The sequence below is a fragment of the Podarcis filfolensis genome (genome assembly GCF_964270895.1).
Source record: "Podarcis filfolensis genome assembly, chromosome: 13".
Taxonomy (NCBI): Eukaryota; Metazoa; Chordata; class Lepidosauria; order Squamata; family Lacertidae; genus Podarcis; species Podarcis filfolensis.
Genome location: NC_139615.1, coordinates 38056222 through 38077537, shown reverse-complemented (window position 1 = coordinate 38077537; position 21316 = coordinate 38056222). Strand labels below are relative to the sequence as shown.

Sequence of the window (21316 nt, the reverse complement as noted above, 5' to 3'; positions counted from 1 at the left end):
TAAACGGCCTCGGCCCAGTATACCTAAAGGAGCACCTCCACCCATATCGTTCTGCCTGGACACTGAGGTCCAGCACCGAGGGCCTTCTGACGGTTCCCTCACTGTGAGAAGCCAAGTTACAGGGAACCAGGCAGAGGGCCTTCTCAGTAGAGGCACCCGCCCTGTGGAATGCTCTCCCATCAGATGTCAAAGAGAACAACAACGACCAGACTCGTAGAAGACATCTGAAGGCAGCCCTGTTTAGGGAAGCTTTTAATGTTTGATGGACTACTGTATTTTAATATTTTGTTGGAAGCCACCCAGAGTGGCTGGGGAAACCCAGCCAGATGGGAGGGGTATAGATAGATAGATAGATAGATAGATAGATAGATAGATAGATAAAATAATAATAGTAATAGTAATAATAATAATAATAATAATAATAATAATAATAATAATAATTGCCCTTCCTCCCAAGGTGAGTCACAACTCAGCTCCCCCAAGGGTTTAAAAAGCTTTCTCTTAACTGAAACATTTCTAACAGGTGTAGTAAGGTACTTCAAGAGCAATATTTGGGCTTTTTTAGAAGAGCCTCAATGAATTGTAAGGGTTCAACATGTGATCTATGATGGGCTACAAAGACTTGGGTTTGAATCTCACTTCTGCTTCAGGGATATGTGGTGTAAATGGTTTTGTTGGCTGATTTCCCCCCACCCCCTTGTGAATCGGCAGTCAGGGATAGAATATGCTAAAAATAGAAAACAAACAAAAACTTAACCGGAGTTAAGAATCTACAGTAGAATAATTGCATTTGTGTAGCTTAGTTCAATGTGCCTTGCGAGTTTCAAAACTCCTGGAAAAACCAGTTGAGGGACAGCAGTAGACTCTGACAGCATTTTGCTTCTGCAGAACAGATCAAACTGGTTTCCTGGCTTAATCAACCAAAGAAGGTTGGAATGATGCAAGGTGCAATAAACATCATGTCACGAAGAGGCCTTCAGCCAAGTGCATTCAGAGGCATGGAAGGACGTTTCGGCCACTGTGTCTTCACAGTCACTGCACACATGACATTTTATCTACATGGGGCCTCATGGGTGCAGGAGGGAAGCTATACACTTGTCACATGTTAAGAAGTACCGGTAGGTGTTTACTTGCATGATTCTTAAACACACACAAATCACTTTATTTCTCTATGTGTGATTGCTGCATATATGTGAACTGATGGCACTGAAAATTTATGAGTCAAGGTGATGTGAAAAATTGTTTGTGGCGCTGTATTTGTGATGCCTGAATAACACACGCAAGTTATTAATTCATGTTACTATCTTCAGCAAACGAACATGCATTAATTAGCCCTTATCTACCGCTGGTTTATGCTTCAGAAAGCTGTAATTGGTGTTGTTCTAAAATGCGGCTTTGCCAGCAATGCTTCATTTATACCGACAGGTTTGCGCCCACGCTAGTGTTTTCCAAACTTCTGAAAGTTGCCACACACTTTTAAAATGTAAATTGGTAATGAAAGAAAATTACCCAGGCAGAGAGGCAACAGGAGGCCACCTGAGGGCAGGCAATTCTCCGGTGCCTACGTACCGTGGGGTGATGAAATGCTCCAATCACACCTGATGTAAAAACAGGACATAATGAACCATCTCGACTGGAGACTGGAAGCAGGTAAACCCAGAGCAGTTAATAATACAGACACAGCTGGCACCCGCCTCTACAGATGGGTGTTTTGGGCTCCCAGAACGTATTTTAATTATTTTATTGAATACCTCACAGTGCCCTGACAGTTCCCTCGTGACACACACGTTTTCCCAAGCACACATATGGGAATCATTATCCTGCACTGTTTCCGAACTTAGTTGACCATTGGCGAGTTTGCTGGAATGATTAATGTCTGCCTGTGGTGCTTCTCCCAGATGACTGATTCAGGGTGTGGTGGTCTTACAGTGTATTTGGAAAATGTCATTTGGCCAATGTTGATATTTTTGTGGAGGGAAAATGCAGCTCCTTCCACACAGCACATACTTTTAATTAGGCTTTCTTTCTTTCTCTCTTTCTTTCTTTCTTTATTTCTTTCTTTTAGAATAAGTTTCAAATGTTTTGAAGTTTGTATTAGCTATTAAGGGGCATAACATACGTCACAGGTGCACCTTCATTTATTTTATTTATAAAGAACAACAAAATAAATACTTCTCTGTAGCAGAAACAGCCTTCCCCCGCCCCCTCAATTCTGAATATGCTTATCATATGGCTAGCTAAACTCAGATTGTACTACGGCTGATGGAATTATTTGTCAAAGCAAAGCAAAAAAATCTGCCAATGGTTGTATGAATGTTTAGTGCATCTTTTTAAATTTTTGACTGATTTATTTATTTCTACCCTTGGGGGTGGGGGAGGAAAGAAAACGAGCTTTGCAATGCACCAAAGTTTGCTTGCTCCTTCTGACTAATGAAAATTTTACTTTTTAACACTAGGTGCTGGCAGTTCACTTTCCAACCTATCCTTCCTGCCTTAAGGAACTGACACATTATTTGAAAAGTCAGACTGCATGCCAAGAAAATACTCTAGCGGATTGAGCCGAGGAGACCAAGAGTGGATCCAACGGTCATGAAGGTGGTTTCTGCATGTGCTGTAGAGGGAAGTGAGGGGCAGGTGGGGCTCATCGACCTGGGAAGATAGCCCATCTAGGAGAAGGAAGACTCTGATCCTAAACCTCTGTTGCCTTTTCAGAAGAAAAGGCTAAGGAATAATAATCTGGAGTGGATGGTTGGATGGCTCCTTGTACGCCTCCTACTGGCAACTCCTGCAGCCAAGCGGATGACAAACATCTTGCTCTGCTTTCCTTTGGACCACATCAGACAGGTTAAGAGTGGGGTCTGGTGGTCTGGACAACCCAAGACCTCCAGATGTTGTAAACAAAATCTGCCCTTTTTCCCTTATGGGGTATCCAAGAGCCCGTATAGAGTCCTTACGTGGGTTCCCTATTGGTAGGAGAAAATAACAGAGGCCAACCAGAGAATATTGAGAAGCAAAGCAGCTAGTAAGCCTGATCTTTATTAAAGCTGTTGCGACAGGGTGCCTCCCTCACACGCAGGAGGACGGAGGAGGACCCAGAACAAAGGTGTACCTGCCCTTATATAAACATTTTAAATTCCCTGCCCTGAAGCTCAAGACCACCCCTCCATACATCATACAGAAGGGGTGTAACCCAAGACCACCCCCCACAAACATCATACCTACATCACAGAAAAGGTGGTCTACAACAGAAATTTGAATGTTGTTGTTTTTCCTGTCTGCCAGGTTATCTGATAATGCCTTATCTGATTGCCTTTCCTGGTAGTCTGCCCATTCCTTTGAAATGGTGATTACCCAATTCCTGCCCTCCCTCCTTGCAGAGAAAACATTTGGTCAGTTTGGGAGTCAAAATGGTTTCAGGATGGTCTTCCTGTGCTGCTCCAGACATGTGATCCACATGTCTATGTTTGTGCTTGGTTGGTACATTTATGAACATTTATTATGTATCTAAGACCTTAAAATTCTTAGAACACAGACACACTGCCCAAGGATCCCTTTGGTGCTGCTAACACAACGGTTTGACTTCACTCTCGGAGGCGTACTCCACTGTCTCTTCAGAAAGACGGATGCCGACAACAATACCAATTTAAATAGTCATGGCTTCCCTCAAAGATTCCTGTTTTCAAACCTCACAACAAACAACTAAACATACACAATCATAATTCCATGAATAGTGTGTAGCTAGATTCACTTGTTTTGAGATAGCTGACTCTTTCCGTTTACATGAACCGCGCTGCTGATCTATTGAGGAAACATTCCTGGCATAAAATAGTGTTCTCCCTTTCATCTGTCAGAACAGTTGCTTCCAGTTATTTGGGCCTTAAGATGGGGTGGTTGGTAACATTTTGAGAGATCAAACTAGACATTATTTTTGAAAGCCAAATGACCCATGTGGGTGTCCTTAATAAGCAGATCTCACTGCGAAAAACACCCTGGTTGTGTTTAAAATAGCCAAGAATATGTCATACTGAAATGTGAGCAGCCTGTGACCATGGATACGGGGGTTCCCCAAATAAAAGGAGAGCTAATTTCATCTGAGTTGACCAAAATTTCTGATAGGCGCAGCTTTCGCTCTTCTTTCTATGTCAGCATTCATGTCTGGTGACAGTAGGACAACATAGCTGTCAACGTTTCCCTTTTTTTAAGGGAAATTCCCTTATTCCGAATAGGATTCCTCACAAGAAAAAGGAAAAGTTGACAGCTATGTAGGACAATCCATACCCTTCATTTGTATTCTACACCAAAGTGGCCTTCACATACTCTTCATGTACTCATTTAATGTATCTTATCTGTCATGGACCTTTGAAGAAGATGCCATCTAGAACTGAGAGCTCTTCTTTGGATGTAGTGCAGGCATAGGCAAACTTGGCCCTCCAGATGTTTTGGGACTACAACTCCCATCATCCCTAGCTAACAGGACAGTGGTCAGGGATGATGGGAGTTGTAGTCCCCAAACATCTGGAGGGCTGAGTTTGCCTATGCCTGATGTAGTGTATGGGCTTGCCACGTGATAATTTTAGGCAACTCATCTCAGTTGCTCTAATTACATTTTGTCTGGTTCCATCCTGGTTCGTGGGCTGGGCAAACATTTACTGTTATCAGAATTTTGATCAGGTTTGTGCACATGGAATTGGTACCTCTGCTCTGTCAAAAGGTCTGGATCACATTTTGGAGGAGAGCTGTGGAGGCCAGTCACAAAATGGCATCCCTAACACAAAATGGTTGCCATGTGGGGCATGGCACAACTCATGTGTGTGTCATGAGTCCCAAAAAGACATTCTGGAGAAGCTGGTCAGATCAGGATCAGGAATGGGAGGTGTTTTGCCCTGTGTATCACTAATGATGTCAAGATGCCTGTGTCTGGCTGTGTCTTACCTGTGATTGCTGTTTTTCCACCCCTAGTTACTGAGCCAGCTCTGTTGCTATGAAAGGAAAACCTATCCTTCCATGCTGTTTATCATTTCTACTTCCTTTGTTTTTTTGGGTCATGCAACCAAAATGAGCAATTTCCTATTCTGTGCAATTAATAATCCCAAACACGATTTCTGGAAGGTGTGGATTTCAAGGGTTGGAAAACAGGCATTTTTGTGTGTATTTACAATTTCAACCCTATATTCCTACTTTCTGCATAAAAAAATGCTTGTTAATAAATATTCTATCAATAATAAAAGATTTTGCCGGGAAATAACTTGGGGAAGACCCAGATTAGTCCTGAAGTTCCATGTTGTGTGGGAAACTGCAAAAGAAAAACTGGTTGGCTGCCTAAACTCAAAAATGCACGTGGCTTGGCCCACTCTCTAGTCAAAAGAGCCCCCAGCAGAGTTTGAAACAGAAATGTATGAAGTCTTTGCAAAGCACCAGAATATATACCATATTTTTCCGTGTATAACACGCCCCCATGTATAAGACACCCCCTTTTGGGGGGACTCAAATTTAAGAAAATGGGGGAAAATTTCCCAGAGTTGTTGAGCTTTTGGGGGGGGGGAGGATTGCAAATAAAAAACTACCCAACACGAGCGTGATTGCCAAAGCTACCAATCTTCTGCCCCCTCGCCACCAGCAGCCGGCGACCACCCACACAATAGCCTCCGCAGCAGCAGCCAATCAGCAGCAGCCCTTGCCGCAGCCAATAATCAACCGCCTTTTCACCGCTGGCAAGCTCCTGCTCCTGGCAGCAACCAATCCCACGTCCCACCAATGCACTACCCATGTATAAGACGAGCCCAAATTTTTTACATGATTTTCTCAGGAAAAAGCCTAGTCTTATACACAGAAAACTATTGTTATGTACTGAAGTTCTCACCCTGGGCCAGCAGGGGGATACTATAGATAGTTCAGGTCCACATATGCAAATAAGGGATCGAAAGTGACGTTCAGTGATTGGATAGTTACAGAAAATGGTTACTGTTGCGTTCTAGTGGAGCGCTATATAAGCCGGCTGGCTGAACCCTTCAGTTCAGTTCTGTTCTGGCCTGTGAATAAACAAGAGCTGTTTGAAGAATCGCTGTGTCGTCTGATATGTTCACCCACAACTTAACACAAATATTTGGAGATAAAGCGATCCATCTTAATGGATTGCTTTATCTCCAATGTAATGTAGCCATATTAATGGTCCATATTTACCATCAGGATTAATTTGGGTGTATATTTTTGGTCTGGTTTTAAGAACTAGGTGTTTAGGTAACCTATGGGGTTTATTATTACTATTATTGTGGCACCTAAATTATGATCAGATGGGGTGTTGTTTTATTCTCGTGCCCCTTATCAAATATTTTGCTTCTGAACATTTTGTGATGGTGACCAGAGGTGCCAACTTGTATAAAATATTGTGGGGGCCCAGGTAAGCCTTGCCCTGCATAATTGATCACATGATGCAGTGAATCATAGAATCATAGAATCATAGAGTTGGAAGAGACCACAAGGGCCATCGAGTCCAACCCCCTGCCAAGCAGGAAACACCATCAGAGCACTCCTGACATATGGTTGTCAAGCCTCTGCTTAAAGACCTCCAAAGAAGGAGACTCCACCACACTCCTTGGCAGCAAATTCCACTGTCAAACAGCTCTTACTGTCAGGAAGTTCTTCCTAATGTTTAGGTGGAATCTTCTTTCTTGTAGTTTGGATCCATTGCTCCGTGTCCGCTTCTCTGGAGCAGCAGAAAACAACCTTTCTCCCTCCTCTATGTGACATCCTTTTATATATTTGAACATGGCTATCATATCACCCCTTAACCTCCTCTTCTCCAGGCTAAACATGCCCAGCTCCCTTAGCCGTTCCTCATAAGGCATTGTTTCCAGGCCTTTGACCATTTTGGTTGCCCTCCTCTGGACACGTTCCAGTTTGTCAGTGTCCTTCTTGAACTGTGGTGCCCAGAACTGGACACAGTACTCCAGGTGAGGTCTGACCAGAGCAGAATACAGTGGCACTATTACTTCCCTTGATCTAGATGCTATACTCCTATTGATGCAGCCCAGAATTGCATTGGCTTTTTTAGCTGCCGCGTCACACTGTTGGCTCATGTCGAGTTTGTGGTCAACCAAGACTCCTAGATCCTTTTCACATGTACTGCTCTCAAGCCAGGTGTCACCTATCTTGTATTTGTGCCTCTCATTTTTTTTGCCCAAGTGCAATACTTTACATTTCTCCCTGTTAAAATTCATCTTGTTTGTTTTGGCCCAGTTCTCTAATCTGTCAAGGTCGTTTTGAAGTGTGATCCTGTCCTCTGGGGTGTTAGCCACCCCTCCCAGTTTGGTGTCATCTGCAAATTTGATCAGGATGCCCTTGAGTCCATCATCCAAGTCGTTGATAAAGATGTTGAATAAGACCGGGCCCAAGACAGAACCCTGTGGCACCCCACTAGTCACTCTTCTCCAGGATGAAGAGGAACCATTGATGAGCACCCTTTGGGTTCGGTCAGTCAGCCAGTTACAAATCCACTGAGTGGTAGCATAGTCAAGACTGCATTTTACCAGCTTCTTTACAAGAATATCATGGGGCACCTTGTCACACACACCATTGCACACACACCATTTGAATGGGAATGTCCATCAACATTGTGGGGCCAAAGCCCCTAGGAGTTGGGTTCTATGATGGTGACCTGTGTAATAGTCAAAACAATTGTTACAAGTAGCCCTTGAATTAATCTTTCTAATCCTTTTCTAGCATTTCTTTAAAAACGCCACCACATCTTGTATTAGCCAATTCCATATATTAATTGTGTGCTGTGTGAATAACCTAATATCTGTCTCCAGGTGTTTTCCCACCCCCCTCTCTGAGCTTCTCAGTGGCTTCCGGCTGGCCACGGTTTAAAAGAGAATGTTGGACTAGGATTTGGCAAGATTTGGCAATGCAAAACTTTTTTTTCTCTCCAAGTTAAGGCTGCAGTCTGAAAAACACTTACTAGGGGTTAAACCTCATTGGATGCAGCAGGACTTACTTCTGAGTAGGAATGCTGGAGAATTCAGATGAAAACAGAAATGGGAGTGGAAGTGGCCAGTGCTTGTTTATTCATTCCATGTCTTGAACGGAAATCAATCTGTTTTCGTTGCTTTCAGCCAACAAACAATCTATCTACTGATTGTGTTCCCCTCCCCCTTTTGCATTGTGTTTCCTCTGAACAGAAATGAATGGTGTGGCGTAATGTAATGATAGTTAATTCTATGCGTTGCATAAATTGCACTCTGTAAATTATGTGATGTAATTTTGCCACAGCAGAGACAAATAATGTAGGTTTTGGTGGAAGATGAACTGCAGTGGAAGAGAAACGGGGCTGCATGCAATGGATGCATGGCAGAATGGCAAACGATCCCTACTTCTGAGTAAACATGCCTAGGCTTGTGCTGCAAAGCTGTAACCATGGAGGTTAGAAATATTGCTTGCTAATGCCAGCTCCTTGAGCTTCTGTTAAAGGTTTTAAAGGAGCAGGTGCTGGTCAGAAAAGTTAGCAAATCTACCTAAGGTGATGTGTTTGTGTAATACTTAAACTGAGAATTGAATAATGTGGAATAAAAGCATGTGGTATTGGGTGGTAGCCTACTAAGTTTTACAGAGTAGAGCCATTAAAATTAATGAGAGTGACTAAGTTAGGTTCATTAATTTCACCAGGTCTGCTCTGAGCAAAACCCAGTTGAATACCACCCACTGTGTGTTTCCCGTTACTTGAAGTGGTTTTCTGACACATCCATGCTTCTGTCCCCAAGTTCCTATCATTTCCAACCTCACCTTTTCCTTTAATAAGCAGCATTCGCAGTTCAGGTTGTGTTCGTTTGCATAGATGATGTAATGAGAGCAAGCAGGCTTGGGTCAATGAAAGGAGGAGTGAGGAAACTCCTCTTGTTTTGCCAAATGACGCCTCCCCAATCCTCCTCCTCCAGAGTTTTGCAATCCTCCTCTGGCCCGCTTTTGGAAGGACACCAGGATTGGGCCATGCATGCTGCAGGCATTCAACATACGCGCTTGTAGCATCTGCACACCCTTCAAGATCTTGCCCAAAGAGTGAGCAATCATTTACACACAGTCCAGTCAACATCAGGCCACTACTTGAGATTTTAACTTCAGAGCAGTTTTGTCATGCTGACACCTTCTGACGGTTACACACCCTTTCCTCAGGCTTAGAGCAAATTCAGTCTCCCCAGCTCCTCCTCTCCTGACTTATTTCTCTTTTGCAACCTTCCTCTTGCTTAAGATAGCCAGATCCAAGTTTAAGAAATAAGAGGCAGGCGAGTGTGTAGCTAACCAGATATTAGTGCTAAGCCAAAGCTGTGTGTGTGTTTAGGTTGATGTTTTGTCCTTCTGTCCCTTGAAGTAAGCTCCCATCCTTTCTGGCTGTGGTTTGTTTTTTTTTTTTAATTTGCACCCCTTTGCAAAAGGGTTGGGTATCTCCAGTGCTTTTTCCCCCCTTAAAAAATGTTTAAGGGGTACTCTCATTTTCCTACTCATATTGAAATACTACCCTTCAATGAGGCCAAACTTAGTTTCACAAAATGTTTAGGGATATGCGTACCCCTGCGTCTCCCCAGAGAAAAAGCACTGGGTATCTCAAAGGGAATGTGCCCTTGTTATGAACGCAATTGGACCATCATCCCTTCCCTACTATTTCTGGGTTAGCGGAGTCTGTAACCTGAAGTGTCTGTAACTCGAGGTACCACTGTATTTTCTTCTCCTTCTCCTTCTTCTGTGATCACTCATAGCCGAGTAAGATTGCCTTCCATAAATATATGGTCTTAACAGTGTGTCCGTAGGTGACTGTGGAGGCCAGTTCTGGCTCCGCTCATCTTTCCACAGTGGGAGACATAGGTTTCCTGGCGGGAGTTGATCATGGTGAGGATTTGCGAAACTTGCCTTCCTCTTCGGCTGTTACAGGAAGAGAATGCAACTGAAGAACTAGGACAGAGTAAAACAAAATCTAATGTACTGAGATCAAGCACCAGCAAAGGCCTGGGAGCTCAAAGGAGTTTTTAAGAGACACCTGGATGTCATTACTGTGGATGCTTGCCTAAGCTCAGAGGCAACAAGTCATGCGTTATGTACCACTAGAGCTAAATCAAGACAAAGCCTAATTATGCTGCACTGATGGGTAATAAAACTGCTAGTGCAACACCACAAGTCAGGGCATATTGGCTGGGTTGCCTTGGTAATGGGGACACACTCTCCTCTCCAGAACACAGGCAGAGTGAGCATAATATGAGGGCTTTGCTTGCACTCAGTCACATAGCCAAATCTTATTAGCTATTTGTGGAGATACTCTGGGATACCTAATTGACTAGAATCGCATGGTGAAGGCCTTTCAAGTTAAAAAAATACACAGGGAAGATGGTAAGGTAGCAGCAGACCAGCAGTTCAATTGCAACAGAAAGGTGTCTGAAATCTATCGAGACGATTGGGCATCAATACAGTGGTACCTCAGGTTAAGTACTTAATTCGTTCCGGAGGTCCGTTCTTAACCTGAAACTGTTCTTAACCTGAAGTACCACTTTAGCTAATGGGGCCTCCTGCTGCCACTGTGCCGCTGGAGCACAATTTCTGTTCTCATCCTGAAGCAAAGTTCTTAACCCGAGGTAGTATTTCTGGGTTAGCGGAGTCTGTAACCTGAAGTGTATGTAACCTGAAGCGTATGTAACCCGAGGTACCACTGTACTGGCCAGTTCATTTACACGAATTAACATCATGGAGATTTCCCTACAAAACTGAACCAAAATGTGTAGGGTTGATTTGTGGTTAGTAGTGAATGAAAGGCATTCTGCACAATGTGTACAAAATGGGAATCATATATTGTCAGAGCTGCCCGAGGTCCCAGCTCACAAAGGACCAACGCCGCTTCGTTGTTAAGTACGAAAGTCTTTATTGAAGTTCAGTTTCACTTCCAGAGCCGCAGCGTGCGGCTCTACGTCTCAAACTCTAGATCGCTGATGCTCCGTCTGAATCTCCTCCCCCCAGACACCAGTTTAAGACTCTAGCCTTGCTCCACCTCTTCCTCTGTTCTTTCCGCCTCTGGTTCCGCCTGTCCGTCGGGGTCTCGCCCTTTCTAGACTCTTCTGACGCTGAATCCCCTGAGCCTTCCCCCTCCCTCCGGCGGGCTTTAGGAGCTGGTTCCCAATCTGGGTCTCCTGCTGTCCCCCGCGCCTGTACATTTGAACTTGGCGCGCGCGCCCAGCCAGCAACTTTCCTCCTGACTGTTTCACTGCTGCTGTCACTGCTTCCCCCTTCGGGGAGGCTAGCTGCAACTGACCTCCCCTCCGTTCCCCCACTCTCCGATGGAGGCGTGGTCAGCCCTGACTCATCTTCTCTCCCCGCTGGAGGAGACGCTGGTCCTGACACATGTGACTCTTCCCCCCCACTACGCTCTGGTGGGGAAACTGGTCCTGATCCCCCGCTGCTGCTTTGGGGTTCCCCGCTGGCTCCTTGTTTCTGGTGCGTCCCCCCTGGGACCCCCCCTTGCCCTGACCATCGACGCCCCCTTCTGGGAATCTTCTGATTCGCTGGAGAAGCTCATGGAATCTCTCGGGTCACTGTCATACTCCCCTACGCTGCCCTCGGATTCTTCCCCTTCGCTCTCCATTTCCTCTCTCCCCAGTGCTCCTGCTCCCGAGCCCCTGACATATATTATTCCAGGACTGGAGATATACTACTTTTTTTTTTTTTTTTTTTTTAAATATTTTTTATTGCTTTTTTTCCAGAATCTGAATCCATCATCAATAACACAACAAAAGCAGTTTTACAGGAAAAAAAGAGATTAAACAAGAAAAAATTCATCTTTCAACATCTTTTTCCATCATCCACTGGACTTCCCCATCCCCTCCATCCCTGCATTCTTTATAATAAATGTAAACAGCAAATTAGTACCTTGTTTCCTGTGTTTTTGTATTTTCGTCTAGTTATTCACTCTGAAATTAAAACTTTCTCAATCATTAACTTTGTTTCTATCGTCTCCGAATTTCAATACTGAAGCCTATTTACCTCAAACCTTAGCAAATTTTTAACATTCATATATCTTATAATGTTTTTGTAAATAGCAGGACTGGAGATATACTACTACTGCACTGGCAAAACAGCTGCCATATCTAATGTGTGCTCAGGCCGGGGGGAAATACAGAACTGGAAAACACAAAAACAGCTTCAAAAGCAAATAAGACACACACACATTAGCATCTTTGGAAACATGTCACAGCACACCAGCCAGGGATCTCACTGCCACCCGTGCACCGTGCAGGAATAGAGGGAGCCCATCTGGTCAAGCCAGTACTCACATTGCCACACACCCTAATATGCAAGAAATATAGACAACTAGCCACAGGCTGTTAAAGCAGCAACGGTCAGGAAATTGCTGGTTTGAACCACACCCAAGGGTAAAAAGGTTACCCTCCCCCCCAAAAAATACTATACAAGGAAGCCATAAAAATCAGGTAGCAGCAGCAGTAGCAGCAAGGAACACTGTTTGTTCTCAGGGTGTTGCTGGATCAAATCCATGCAGAAGGATTCCTTCCAATTTCCTTGTAGGCACCATTTATTGAAAAAATGAGATGGCTAATGCACACAAACAAATGCACACATGCTCCCAGGGGCAAGGGAATGGGAGGGAAGCCAGCGGGAGAGAAGTTTCCTGTGTTTTTTAAATATATTGTATCTTTGTGAACCACTTAGAAACAATTGTAGTTCAGCGGTATATGAATTGTTTAAATAAATAAAAGTGAATACCCTTAAACGGCTCAGGACCGCAATACCTCATGGATTGCTGCTTTCCATATGAACCTACCCGGACCCTGAGATCATCTTCTGAGGCCCTCCTTTGTGTGCCTCCTCACTGAGAGGTTCAGAGGGTGGCAACACAAGAACGGGGCCTTCTCTGCAGTGGCTCCCCATCTGTGGAATGCTCTCTCCAGGGAAATTCGCTTGACACCTTCATTATACACCTTTGGGCACCAGGCAAAATGTTCCTTTTTAACCAGGCCTTTGGTTTACCTGATCCGACATCCCATGCCCTTTTAAAATGCGGCTCTTTTGGGGGGGGGCGTGTTATAGGGTTATTGTTTGTATTTTGATTTTATATATTGTGATTTTTTCTGTGAACTGCCCTGAGACCTCCAGGTATAAGGCGGTATATAAATTCAATCAATCAATCAATCAATCAATCAATTGGTCTCAAATAAAGTTGTGCCACTGATAGTGTCAGGGCTCTGAATTGAAGGGGTACAGTATATGGCGCATGTGCGATCTTCCCCAGTGCAGTTCATGCCCTGCCAGTGATGCTGCACCTTTTAACCTGTTTCACCAGCATGCATATGTTGAGTTGTTCTGCCAGCACCTTCACCTCTGCAGTGGTGTATCTGACATTCTGTTTTGGTGTACTGGGGCTTCCACTGAATCTTATTGTGCTGGAGGATCTCCAGTGTTGCTCATAGCCTCCAAAATTTGTTCTAGATACCTGTTTTCTAAGGGCTCGTTCAAACTTCCACTTGCCTGCTCCTTAAACCCCCTCTTTAGTGTTCAGCTGGAAATCCAGATTGCCAATTGTTCCGATTGAGCACTAAAGAGTGGCTTTTCCCAAGGGAGAGCAGCTGGATAAAAGGCAGTGTGGAGGAGTCTTAAATTGGAAGTTTGGGCTGAGATTAATAAAGTTTTCACCAAGGAACAGGTGGGTGTTAGGCCTGGGCACCCTACAGTCAATAACTGTGTGGTTGCCGAATACACTTTGCTGCCTGAGGCGAAAGGACAAGATGGCACCTCTTCTACTGATGGTGGGCCAGAATTTCCGCTGCACCTGAGAGCTGCCTCACTCTGACTAATGGTGGGGCTGGCCCTGTGTCCGCCGTCTGACGAATAAAATACATAGATAAAATGAATATATGAATAATAATCAGAAATTGTATGCTGCACAATTGCAGCCTAAATTATAAACCGATAAGGGGAAATGTTCTCAGAAGCACTGGGAGTTGCCACGTGTTCCAAGGAACTCTAGCTTCTGTGTGAGCCTATAGTGACCTATTTTATAAACATAATTATACATTTGAATCATAAAATTGCAGAGCAGCACCAGATGTAGGGTGGTGTGGGTGGTTCCCTGCACAGGGCACCGAGCTAAGGGGGTACAAAATAACAATAATAATTAAAAAACCTGTATTTATAGGGGTAAATATATAAGTAAAATAATAATAATGATAATAATAATTTTAAAACCTATATTTATATGGATAAATATACAAGTAAACATAGGGGAAAACTGTACCAAAAGGAATTGTGAAAATAAGAAATATCTGGGGGAGAGGGCTGCCAAATTTTGTCCTTGCTTAGGGTGCCCTATTACCAAGTCCACCCCTGTTGCAGAGTTGGAAGGTACCCCAAGGGTCATCTAGTCAAACCCCCAGTATTCAGTTTCCACTTTTTTAAAAAAATGATAATTTCACTTTAACAAAAAATTAAAAGTAACCCACATGGGCGTAACCTCAGGGAAGGCAGGAGGGCAGGCTGCCCCCCTCAAAATCAAATAAATAAATAAATTAAAAATACTTAAATAAAAGTAGAAATTGTGGAAAGATTTTGACAGATTTTTCTGAGCGCTTGGGGTCAAAAGGAAGTAATTTAGAACTGTTCTTGAGACATTTCATTCCAAATCTGCTCGACAGACCTGGATGGAGGATGTTGATAGGTGTCTTGCCCCCTCAACATAAATCCTGGCTACGCCCATGGTAACCCATTTACATTATTTTAAATAAAATCGAAATGTGGTTGCTTAGCCTCCCTTCAAGCGTCCCTAATTTCCAGGGACATCCCGATTTAGAGAAGCCGGTTTCTGATTTGATCCTGGAATGTCCCACTTTTCCTTAGGAGGTCGATATTTTTCATTGGAGAAATGTTGGAGGGTTATGGAGTTATCCGAGCCGTCTAAAGGCAATCCTGTGTAAGGAAGTTTTTACAAATATTTCGCGTTTTATTATGTTTTTATATATGTTGGAAGCTGCCCAGAGTGGCTGGAGCAACCCAGTTAGATGTGTGGGGTATAAATAGTAAAATTATAGAATGGGACGTCCCTATTTTCATCGGGGGAAAGTTGGAGGGTATGAAACACCCGTCTTGTCAAGTTACAGTAAGGAAAGTGGGAGCCGGCAGATAGGGAAAACTACAGCTCCCATAAGCCTTTGCAACACCTCCTCGCCACGCATCCCCGTCCCCCAAGCATCCCGTGTTCAGCTCGCGGGCGGTGAGCCAATGGGCGAAGTCAGGCATCGCTCAGGCAAGCAGCACGTGGGGGCCATGCTGCCCAATGGCAGGGCCGGGAGTGCATCTAGCCATATGAGAAGAGGCAGAGAAGGAGGAGTGAGCCAAAAAGAGGGGAAGGCGACGGGAAGGAGAAAGACTCCGACAAGAAAGCAGCAGCGGGGAGCAGCAGCTTCCGAAGTTGGGAAAGGCCCGGGGGAGGGAAGAAGGACAAGGCACTTTGCAGCAAAGGTAAGAGGAGGGAGACATTGATGATGATGATGATGATGATGATGATAGTAATAATAATAATAATAATGCAAACTCAAATGAATAAATGCATCTGTTTATTTCCATCGCCTCGTTCCCCGCATGGATGCAATGGGGGTAAATATATATATTTATATATCATTGCATCTCCTGGGCTGTCAAGGGGAGCTGGGAAGAAATGATTTTAGAGGAGCATTGTTCGAGAACGACCAGGGACCCATCACTTTTTCTCCACCCCAACATCCCTGCAAGAGGTCCTAGAGAAAAGCAGGGCCCCTTCACCCCAGTGAGTTTACCTATTGCTAGCTTTAGATTGTAAAGTCATCGGGGCAAATGCCTGCTCGGTTTTCTCATTAAAACTGAGTGTAAATCTTGGTTGTTAAACTTTTTTTCTTTAAACACAATGCACTTGGCACAATTTTAATAACTAGTCTTCCATTCCGTGTGCTTAGCACCAGAAGTGCATCGCTGTTTTTATTTCCCAAGAATACATCTATGCGCCAGGATAGAAGTGAATTGTCTGCTCCCCCTCCCCCCCCCCCACGCAGAGGGGTTGCAGCCAAATTATTTGGGCGAAATATTGTCAAGAACATTGGAGGTCTCGCTTGTTCCATCAGCCCTTGATAGGTTTAAGATGACAAAGGGGTAAGTCTTGGGTAGAGAAAGGAAGGTCTGAAGTTTTGAACTTCAGAGACCTTCAGAGGGAGAAAGGGATACCTGCTTAGGTGTGTTTTGGGAGAATGGAAAGTTGAATCAAGAGAGAGACTTTCCTCCTTTTCATAAGTGCTAGCATGTAGGCATGACCTAGTGAAACTGACTGCCACAGGTTCAGGTCAGAGACAAGGAAGTACTTGCACATCACATAATGAAATTACGGAATGCTTGGTCACAACATGTGGTCATGGTTGATACCTTTAGATGGCTTTTAAAAGGCTTAACAAATCTTGTGGAAGTTGGACCTGGCACTGGATATCAGTCTTAAGAGCCAAAATAGGGTCCGTATTCTCAGGCAGTGTTGCATCAGAGATGTTTGGGAGCAGAACAAAGGAGGGCTTAATGTGCCCTTGTTGTGGGCTTCCAAAAAGCTACCAATGTGGGAAATAAGATGCTGAACTACACAGATCTTATACCTTGATATAGAATGCCATTCTTGCTAAATTTTACCTTACCATCCTAAATGTAACCGGGAAATCAGTATGGTGTGATCAAATCAATCATCTGCCAAAGCTTCCTATGGTTCTTACTGAGTTTTTTTGTTTTCTTAATTCTTTTAAGGAAAGGTGTTGTAAGTCCTTTGGCTCATCAGGTAACAGGAGATTAACAAGTTTAAGAAATCATCATTACCATCTCCTCCCCTGGCCTTGCCACACTTTTGTCAAGTCTTTTGCCTCAGCTGTTGACTTCATTTTGTCTCTGGGCAGATCATACTCTCTCTTGATAGTTTTCTGTAGGTCCTACAGTGTTATGTTGGCATCAGCTAAATGTTAAAAAAATAATAAGACAGCAACATGATAGAGAGCATAGGACACAGGAACCTTTAACTCAAACAAACACATATTTCACTACCCACTGAGAATGCCCATGTTATTTTTGCTGTTAAGGATATATGGAGCTGCCTCATGGTGACTCAAAACAATGGCTTAGTATTGTCTCCTCTGGCTGGTAGCTGGTCCACCAATGTTTTGGGCCAAGATACCTTTTACAGCTCTGCGATGGCAGATCATTTTTAATTGGAGACATTGGGAATTAAACCTGGAATCTTCCACATGTGGTCTTTTCCCCTTAGTTGTGACCCCCATCTCAGAGGACCCGAGAGATTGTTTTCTTTTTACTGGAAGAGTTTATGTGTAGTAAAAAGGCAAGAACATTGGTCAGTGATCCAGTCTGAGAAAGTTGGAAGGCTTACGGTATTTAAAGGGCAGGTTATTGGTAACAAAATATTCCAGAGCCCCTATGATGAGTATCTTGCCTCCATCGAAGCAATGCCACTCTCTGCTGTTGGAGTTCACGTGGGCTAAACAAGCAGGTACCAAACAGAGAATTCAGGGTGAGGGGGTAAATATTATTGAGATTTTACTTAGCTGACCTCTGGTATATCATGTCGGAGACATCAAAGTTATATTGACATGTAAACCTGGGAAATCAAGAAAAACAGCTGAAAATTCTGCTGGCCAAAACATTATCCTATAGAAGTCTGGGTGCTCTTTTGGTATATATCAGTATTTCACATCTCTAAGTCGAATGGTGAATTGTTTTCTTTTACTGTAGAAAGAGGACTGGAGTGTATAATTAATGATATTGGGAGTTCTTTGAAGGATGTTCTGGGTAGGTTTTGTAGTTGTTGATCAGAGGGGCATCAGGATTATTGCTAAGTGCTTAAGCCCAGGCTGCTGACACACATTTGCAAGTGCTAATTTATTTGTACAGGAGCCTCTGGACAAGTTAAGTTGGTAGCTGGCTGGGCTGGGGTGGGGGAGTCTTACCAACATGCTGCTTTGGAGGATGCCCAACTGCCTTATAATAAGATTAAAATATTTTTAAAATGGGGGGGGGGGAGTAGGTCAGGAGACATGTAAAAACCGCAGGGTTTGGGCCCCCCTGAGACCCACCACTCTTGTCTGATCTTCCCATATGCCAAAGCAACCCAATAATGGGGCCGGAGGGAACCAGGAGGTTATGAAGTCCGACACTGCAACACAGGCTTTCTTGTAAGTGTGCAGTTTTGACCTTCTTTTAAGCAGCAAATTGGGAGCTTTCAGAGATGCTCTGTTTCATTCAAATCAGAGGCTGGGAACCTGGTTCCTTCATGTTGTTGGACTACAACTTCCATCATCCATCATCCATGACCATTGGCCATGTTAGCTGGGGCTGATGGAAGTTGGGAACCCAGCAATATCTGGAGAACTGCAGGTTCCCAGCCTCTGATTTAAATGCTCCAGTTTTCAGACCATAGAGTTGTTTGGAGGGACTATTCCAGTGTTAAAAGCTTGAGACTTCATATAAACGATTTCTTCCCACCACCATTTTTAAAAAGCACAAAATGTGTTCTGAGACATTCTGCCCGATACTGGTTCTAGCCAGAGCCCACAAACCCAAAGTGCTGCTTAGTTTTCTTAGCTTATTGTAAGCAAGATGAAAGATGCACTTTTAACTCACAGATTCGTGGTATCTGTGCAGATATGAGGGATTTTAACTGTGCAACTGAGCAGCTCTTTACACATGTGTGTTATTTAAAAATGGAAAAAAATAAGAATGTAGGCAGGCTCCATTGAAATCCATGGTCTGTTGGTTTCCCTCTCCCTTGCCTCATGTCATCTTTCACTGACTCCAATCAAAGACGGATTGCAGCCATAGATTTCAGGTATGACCTGTGTTACGAAAGCACAAAAATGACAGACTCAGGCTGCTTGAAGCCATGCGTTGGCTTCTTTAATAAATCAGAGTGAATAATGGGGAAAGCTGATCTTGATCAGTGTTTTTGTGTCTTGGCTGGCACCTTCCCACCCACTATCCTCCGCTAATCCAGAACGAGACCTGTCTGTTAAGTACCCATTGAACTTTCTTTACAAAGCAAAGATTACTTGGGGTTGGCTGGACTGCGTAGCCGGGACTGCAGTTTGCCTGCCTTCTGAAGGTGGCACACGCTTGTAGAAATTACAGTTTTCAAAAACCTGGATACTTCTGCAGTCGGATGGCATAACATTTGGTGTAACAGTGGTGATCTGTTGTGCTTCTTAAGCTTCTTGGTCAGTGTCATTTCAGTGCTTTCGCCCCAATTGTCCAACGGGAGAATTAAGGTCAAGGGATTAGGTGGTAGAGAAGAGGAAGGACTTCGACATTTCTTCCCCTGCGAGTTCTGTTAGGAACCAGTGTGGATAGCTAATCGGTGCTAGGGCATTGAGCTCTGTGCGTCGGTCCATATCTAATCCCTTGCAATGGCTGTGGATTGTCTCGTCTGAAGACCAGTTGCTGGGGAAAGTGCTTTAGTCCTCATGCCCTCATTGCGGGCTTTCCATAGGCCGTGAGAACAGGATTGTAGAACCATAGAGTCCAACCCCCTGCAATGCAGCTGTCTCTTATGGGGATTGAACCTGCAACCTTGATATTATCAGCCTCATGCTCTGAGCTTTTGGTCAGATGCAACAGGGCCCTTCTTATGGGTGCAGTGCTCTTACATTACAGACACAAAGTCTTCCTGAATGCCAAGTCTGATGCTTTCTTTGTCTTGGGCAACAATGGACACTTAATCTCCTGCTTTGCTCTCCTTATCTGTATACAGGAGACAGTGGATAGGAATTGAGGTTAGCTGTGTTGTCCTTCTTCCTAAGTGTTGGCTAAACTGTCACTGCAGACTCAAGCTGGCTGAATACAACTGGTTAGTTTCTTATGGGGTGTTTCTGTTTTCGTCGGCTGGGTGGTGGTCATTATGGTCTAGATGTTGGGGGAACTGTGAGTGAAGGCAGTAGAGGATGGAGCTGTTCTTAACATTTGCATTATTTTCTGTGCTTTAACCAGAATTCTTAAGACACGTCTTCTTTTTGTGTGTTAAATTTACTGTTACCTGTCCAGGACTTTGGGATGAAGCAGGTGCCTACCTGCCTTTTATTATCAGTCCGCACTACAAGATGCATCAGTAAGTCTAGACACAACGTCGTATTTGTCATGATTATTATTATTTATTGGTCCAAACAATAATTTTAAAGACCTTGCAAGATTTTTAGTGTGATGGAACTCTTACATCAATCAGGTAGAACAGGCATGGATCTAGAATAGCTGTTTTCAAGCTATATTCCCAGGTGCTTAGTGGTTCCTTGCCAGGCAATCCTGTCCAAGTTTACCTAGAAGTAAGCCCTGTTGACTTCAATGGGACTTACTCCCAGGTAAGTGTGTATAGTATTACAGCTTATTGGAGGTTCTGCAATGGTTGACTAACCATTTAGTTTGGCAACATATGGGGGGCTATCAGTGTTCAAAATTAAAAGGTAAAGGGACCCCTGACCATTAGGTCCAGTCGCGGACGACTCTGGGGTTGCAGCGCTCATCTCGCTTTATTGGCCGAGGGAGCCGGCGTACAGCTTCCCGGTCATGTGGCCAGCATGACTAAGTCACTTCTGGCGAACCAGAGCAGCACACGGAAACGCCGTTTACCTTCCCGCCGGAGCGGTACCTATTTGTTTACTTGCACTTTGATGTGCTTTCGAACTGCTAGGTTGGCAGGAGCAGGGACTGAGCAACGGGAGCTCATCCCGTCACGGGGATTCGAACCGCCGACCTTCTGATCAGCAGGCCCTAGTCTCTGTGGTTTAGACCACAGCGCCACCCGTGTTCCTTGTTCAAAATTAGCCGGGCACATTTTGCACCTGGCTATTGGCCCCTTGCAACTAAGTGAATACGCATGGGCTCCAGGATAGTGCCTGACATCTCCACTATCTGGAGGTGCATGCCTGGGAATCATTGGTTCTTGACTGTTTTCACACACACATTCTGTAGAATTCTATCAGTTATGTTTATCTACACAATCAGAATGAATTTCAGGAACAAAAATGCTTTTTTTCTGTGCAGCCTGAGCAGGGAACAACGTTATAGTTAATCATTGTTGCTTGTCTTCATTTACCGTACCCCACTGCCCTACATTATGAATGGCCTGTGTCACCATTAAGAAAAATAGGTTGGAATGGGATCAAGCGACTTGTCTTCTTTAAGTTCTCCAAGCTCTTAACTTTGCTCAAGGTTGTCTTCTGAAGCAGCCGGGTGTTGAACTGATAATCAGTCACAGCCAGTCCATCGTTTGAAAAACTAA

General features: G+C 44.1%; 1 protein-coding gene across 2 annotated transcripts in view; it reads left to right on the top strand.

The window, feature by feature from the left end:
* Positions 1 to 15240: 15240 nt before the first annotated feature.
* The window catches only part of ACLY (ATP citrate lyase), a 57114-nt gene continuing 51038 nt past the window's right edge, over positions 15241 to 21316 (top strand). Inside the window, exon 1 of one of the 2 annotated variants that reach the window (XM_083582480.1) lies at positions 15241 to 15498. In XM_083582480.1, coding sequence (XP_083438606.1) covers positions 15259 to 15498 — 240 coding nt within the window. In that variant the 5' untranslated portion in view covers positions 15241 to 15258. The remainder of the gene's footprint in view (positions 15499 to 21316) is intronic. The other variant, XM_083582479.1, reaches the window with a different exon arrangement.